At 39.0% G+C, this 6,072-nt stretch overlaps 1 protein-coding gene across 1 annotated transcript; it reads right to left on the bottom strand.

The window, feature by feature from the left end:
- Positions 1 to 2,170: 2,170 nt before the first annotated feature.
- Positions 2,171 to 5,818, bottom strand: LOC121281591 (40S ribosomal protein S28-like). Its single transcript, XM_041194590.1, has 2 exons — positions 5,647 to 5,818; positions 2,171 to 2,435 (listed from the first exon to the last, which is right to left on the bottom strand). The coding sequence occupies exons 1-2, from the start codon at positions 5,714 to 5,716 to the stop codon at positions 2,182 to 2,184; spliced, it is 324 nt and encodes a 107-aa protein (XP_041050524.1). The 5' UTR covers positions 5,717 to 5,818; the 3' UTR covers positions 2,171 to 2,181.
- Between the last annotated feature and the right edge of the window lie 254 nt (positions 5,819 to 6,072).

The following is a 6,072-nucleotide window of genomic DNA, read 5'->3' on the forward strand; positions in this document are numbered from 1 at the left end:
CTTGGAAATATATCGTCGTTCCTTCATTGTCGCTGGGTCAATGTCCTGGAACTCCCTCCCTACCAGCACTGTGGGTGTGCTTACACCACACGGACTGCAGTGGCTCAAGAAAGCAGCTCACCACCACCTTCTCAAGGACAATTAGGGATAGACAATAAATGCTGGCCTAGCCAGTGATGCCCATGCTCCATGAATTATTATTTTTTAAGTCCATGAAACACTATGGTCCTTTCTTTTTTATTAGTCAACTTCTTTTCCATTACTCTCTCAAAATACATATCCACAACATAGGTGGGAGGCGACTCGTGTGGAGCATGAATAGCAGTATAGATTGGTTGTGCCGAATAGCAGCTTTCTATATTTGAAATTCTACACAGCATCTACTGTTTCATTTCTCAAAATTTTCAAACAATTTTTATCACATTTGTTAATTATGTCTTGTCTTTTACAGGCCTGTCTTGGTGGGTGGGGACCTCTGCCCTCGTCATCTAGACTGTGGGAACTCATCAAGCCCTCCTGTCACATAAGACAAACCACCTATTGCGTGTTATTAAGGTGGTTACAGCCATGAAAGAACAGTTTGCACCAAGACCTGTCAGACTGTTAATCAGCCTGTCACTCTTCCCATTATTTTAGATATTTTCCAAGGGATAAAAGTGAAAATATGAAAAACCAACAGATCATACTAGTTTTAACATGTTCTCCACAGCACTAATTATTCCCCCAGAGGACATTTGTCCTACACTGTTTCAATAAATCCCACCTGTTCTGTAGAGGTTATTCCTGCATCAGGACTGGCCCCAATGTCTCAGGAAACAGAACATCTTCGATTCAATATTTTCAACTATGAGACAGCTTTAATCCCATGTAGACAACAGCATCTATTGACACAACGTTATAATTGCCTGTGTCACGTATTTTCTTGAAAGATTTATCCCAGCTGGTTTCCTTCCTACAAGTAGCTTGACCCTATTGGCCATTCTTCTTACACCTGGACAGTTATTGAATCTTGCAGGCACAGGATGCATTTAGTCCATTGAATCTGTGGCAGCTCTTTGAAGAAGCTATCCAATTAGTCCTACTTTCCTGCTCTTTATCACCCTGAAAATGCTTTCCTTTCCTGTATTTATCTAATTCCTTTTTGAAAGTTACTATCGAGTCTGCTTCTACCACCTTTCAAGAGTACATTCCAAATCACATCACACTATACATAGAATGTTTCGTCGTGTCACAGTTGGTTCTTCTGCCAATTACCTTAAATCTGTGTTCTGCGATTATGGCCTATCTGCTAGTGGAACAGTTTCTGCTTACTTTATCAACACCATTGATGATTTTGAACACATCTATCAAATCTCTTTAACCTTCTCTGCTTTATGGAGAACAGTTCCAGCTTCTCAATGCCTCTCCACAAGATTGAAGTCTCTCAATCCTGGTACCATTCTATTAAATCTCTTCTGCACCTTCTCTAAGGCTTTGATATCCTTCCTAAAGTGTGATGCCCTGAACTAAACACATTACTCCAGTTGAGACTGAACTATTGTTGCAAAGGTTTACCCTTACATCTTTGCTTTTGTACTGTATTCCTTTGTCAATAGATTTGTGTGCACACACCTCCAGGTGTCTCCTGCTCCTGCACCCCCTTCAAAATTGTTTCATTCAGTTTATGTTGTCTCATTCTTCTTATCACACTTCTCTGCATTAAATTTCATTAATTATTCATCCTCCTGGGGTTTGTTACCATCGTCTTCATTGCTCCCATTTCTGAGTTCTGTGTGATCTGCAAAATTTAACGTTATATCCTTCTGCGATTTTTAGGAGGTTTAATCACCCGCTGTTTATGTCACTTCCTCACATGATGCATTGAAAGTGAAATTTTCTGCCCAAGTTGATTAATCATTTGCTAACATTGGAAAGAAAAGGACTTCTTCTTTTCAGAAGTTTGGTAACTGGCAGGGAAACAGATGTGAAGGACTTGAATGAGTCTTCGTTAAAAAAAGACTTCTTTAATCTGTCATGGATCATAATACTAAATTAGTAAACAAATAAAAATTCTTCCATTAGGGCAGGTTATCCACTGCAGGACAATGCCTACATTTTTTTTTATTAAAGATTACTTATTTACAATGTTTATTGTCCCACTTTGTCAAAAATACTTTGTGAAAATGTCCATAACCAATTATTTCAAAAGTGGTCTCCGCTGGCATCAGTTTTGTCAATCTGTTGTCGTAATCTTCTTGCTTCACGCTTAGATTCCAAAAGTGTGAGCACATCTCCCTCACGGATTGGTCCTTTCACATTTCGAAGGATGGATCGGTTGCTGTCGTACATAAATTCCACACAGACCTGAGTATACTGCCCCTGGGATCCTGTCCTTCCAAGAACTTTAGTAACTCTGGCCAGTTTGACGGTCTGAGTCTGTGAACCCTCCATGATGACTGCGCGGTGGAAAGACAAAAAGGATGTTAGTGAACCAGGTGGGTTTTTACAACAATGGCTTTATGGCCATCATCAGACTTATAATTCCAGATTTTTATTGAATTCAAATTCCACCATTGCTATGGCAGGATTCAAACCCAGATCCCCAAAGCATTATCCCGGGTCCCAGGATTGCCAATCCAGCGACAATACCACTACATCATTGCCTCCCCAAATTAACTTTCATCACCCAGAATTGAACCCAGGCTGCAGCAGTGAAAGCGCCAAATAAGGTACTTGACAAGAACACATAATTTTTATGAAATTTAACTCGTAAGGGTGAAATCTCTGTGGGACTGCATGTTTTTTTCTTCCACTCATTTATTTCTCATAATCAGCAAAATGCCTTAAAAAACTTCATACATTAGAGGTGTTCTATAAATTCAAGCAGTTATTGTATATTCACACTATTGATAATACAGAAAGAAAAGAATCGCTTTGTATGATATGACCTCAGGATGACCTTCCATGACCTCAGGATGTCCCAAAACATTTCATATCCAATTGCATACTTTTGAAGTGTAGTTGCTGTTGTCAGGAAAGTAGAAATTTATTGTGTGTGCAATCAAATCCAAATTATTTTATGACATCACACAACCAGTAATTCAATTCTTGATATCCATTCCACATTTGAATCATCAGAACCCCCTAGATTACATTACAACTCACTGCAGTTAGCAGTGATGTGACAGCATTTGTCGTTGACCTCGAGAAAAGCTGACCATAAATAATTAGCGGGTTAGAGAGCGCCAATATCTTCTATTTTGACAGTTTCAAACAATCAGGTGTCATCAATAGGAGATCTGTGATGTACAGTAACTGATGTTGTCAAGCAGGCTGAGGAGCCAATCAGATTGAAAAATTCTCACACAGTAAGCCAGGAAATAAAAAGTATGGATTATAACTGACTTTTTAATTATTTTACAGAAAGCAAAAATAAAGATTGGGACATACACATGTTATTATGGTATAAGGTGAAATACTGTAAACAAATTTTAAAATTAAAAATTATTTTTATCATAAAATAATGAATTTTTTCATCGAATGGGTGCTATGACACTCCACAGTTATAAAAATTACTTTTTCAAAGCCAGAGAGGTTGTTCATAATTAACTATGACTTAGCATACCGTTACAAACATTCAACAAGACTAACATTTTCAATTGATTTTGCAATTAGAATAGTTCTTAAAAAGTTGAAGTTCAGATCAAATCACTGATTCTGTGTTCATTGCATCTGCACAGACAACAATAATGCAGACTGGATGAACAGGGCATCCCTGACAGCAACTTCTGGATTTCTATGTTTAACTGCACTTGTGTAGATTCCAGAAGTTACTGTCAGTTTTACACAGTAATGGCAGTGAACTGACAGTTTTGTCATATTACAATCATAAATTCTGAGCCTATGTGTTTCCTTGTCATTTTATTCTTCCTTCCCCCATCCATCTATGGACTCTCATCCACTACCCTCTTGAAAAGTGCCTGGCCTCAAATGAGTATTTTCTCCAGACAGTTCAGTGAGAGCAGGAACTGTGGTATATTCTACATGTCAATGTATGAAGATTGCAGGACAGTGAATCTGTTTATCTTCACAGCATGAACTGAGATAGAGCAAGGAGACAGAGTTTGGAGGAGCCTGTGTCTGATCACAGTGCAGAAAGGAAAGGAGCTTTCGAAAGTCAGAATGGCAGTAATCTAAATCCAAATGAATCATTGAAACAAAAAGAGGGATTTCCCCTGTGGGCCTAAGTTTTGGTTTCATTACAGATAGTTTCTCATTGATTCCCGCATTGTACTTTCAAGCAGAGCATGTGATAAGCAGAGATGAGGACATCCTTGTGCCCCAGTCACAGGATCATTTTATACTGTTATTTGCTCAGTTTGCTTTCCAGGTGAGGAGCACCTTGTGAATCTCATTGCCTTATTCCAACATTAGAATTGAAGACTCTCTTTATCATGGATCCACAACTAAAGCCACCAAGAATATGAAGCCACATTTAGTTTGGTAAATCTCCTCAAATGCAAGTGAAACAAACACCAAAACGTACATTATACAAATGGACATTGCACAAGTTAAGTAGTTGGAAAACTGAAACTGGTAGAGCGAGCATTGATTGTGAATACTTGAACTGACTCCAAAAGCAATCACTGAGATTCTGCATTCCTTTTGGTTCTGTTGACTCTGGGATTTCAGGCTTCATTTACACCATAATTTCACCATCCTACACACCCTACAGTTTGGCAAACCCACTTTAAAAGCAGCATTGACTGTCACTATTATTTTTATTATATTTGTCTTCACTACTCTCCCCAGATGTCCATACCAAATGTCGACACCTTTGAAGAATTTCCTGACATTGGACCAGTATTTGCCTTTCATGAGAATGAAATTATGCTGTGTCTGGCATTGTCAACTATCTACCTTGAGATGATGCAACCAATGTAGCTTAAGATAAAACAGCCTTGCCTCTTCATTCTCTTTCTGATGATTCTGCAGCTTTCCCTACTTAGTGACCATATTTTGCCTTGTTATTTTTATACATTCAATACACATACTGTATGTATTCCTCTCCCCTATATAGTAATACCTACAGAGAACAAATGCCCAGAATGATGGCTGAAGCTGAAGCATCCAAGATGATTGGTATAAGTGGATGCAATCATGCTTATAGGAAAGACAAGGTGGAGCAGCCATCTCTGAAGTCATAGTTTGTACAAATTTTTGGAACAAGTAAGACTCAAACAGGCTGCACACAAAAAAAAGTATCATGTTAGATCCATAAAAAGCAGGTAACCTCAGACCAATTATTATGTAATTAAGGATCGGCTGAGACGGGGCTGGTTAATCACAGATGTTATAGAGTAACTCACCTAGAAACCAAAAACACATTGCAACACTTTGCACATCATCCTGTAGGAATTCAACAACAACATTTGCATTTATATAGCACCTTTAAGTAAGGACAACATCTCAAAGCACATAACCAGACAAAAGTTGACACCAAGCTAGATTATTCCAATGCTCTCCGAGCCAGTCTCCCATTTTTCACACTCCATAAACTCTGGTGTCTCTGATATAACTCACACCAAATCTTGTTCACTTATTGCTCCTGTGGTCACTTACATTGGCTTCTGATATATGACAATGTCACAAATGTAAAATTCTCACCTTTCTTTTCAGATCCCTCCATGACCTGACCCTTCCTGGTATCTGTAAACTCCTCCAACCCTAGGGCCATCAGAGATCTTTGTATTTATCCAATTCTAACCTCTTCTACACTCCTACCTCTTTTTGCCCCGAGTTGGTCATTGTTCAACTCGATAGGGTATGATCAAATAGGCTGCTAAGGTTGCGAACTGTCTGAATCAACCATGGAATCAGCAGGGAGGGAACCGAGTTTATGATGGGGTCCAAAGACAATGGCTTCAGTCTTTCTGATGGCAAATTAGAGGATATTGCAACTGATATGCAGGGTTTCTGGAGTGATTCCCTCGAAGCTGACAGCACATTATACGGTATATACACCCCGAAGCTAATGCCCCAGTCTGACCCGGATAACCCTGCAAAGAAAGTCCCTCACAAAGAACCTTGTAC

The sequence above is a fragment of the Carcharodon carcharias genome, chromosome 8, assembly GCF_017639515.1.
Source record: "Carcharodon carcharias isolate sCarCar2 chromosome 8, sCarCar2.pri, whole genome shotgun sequence".
NCBI classification, from domain to species: Eukaryota; Metazoa; Chordata; class Chondrichthyes; order Lamniformes; family Lamnidae; genus Carcharodon; species Carcharodon carcharias.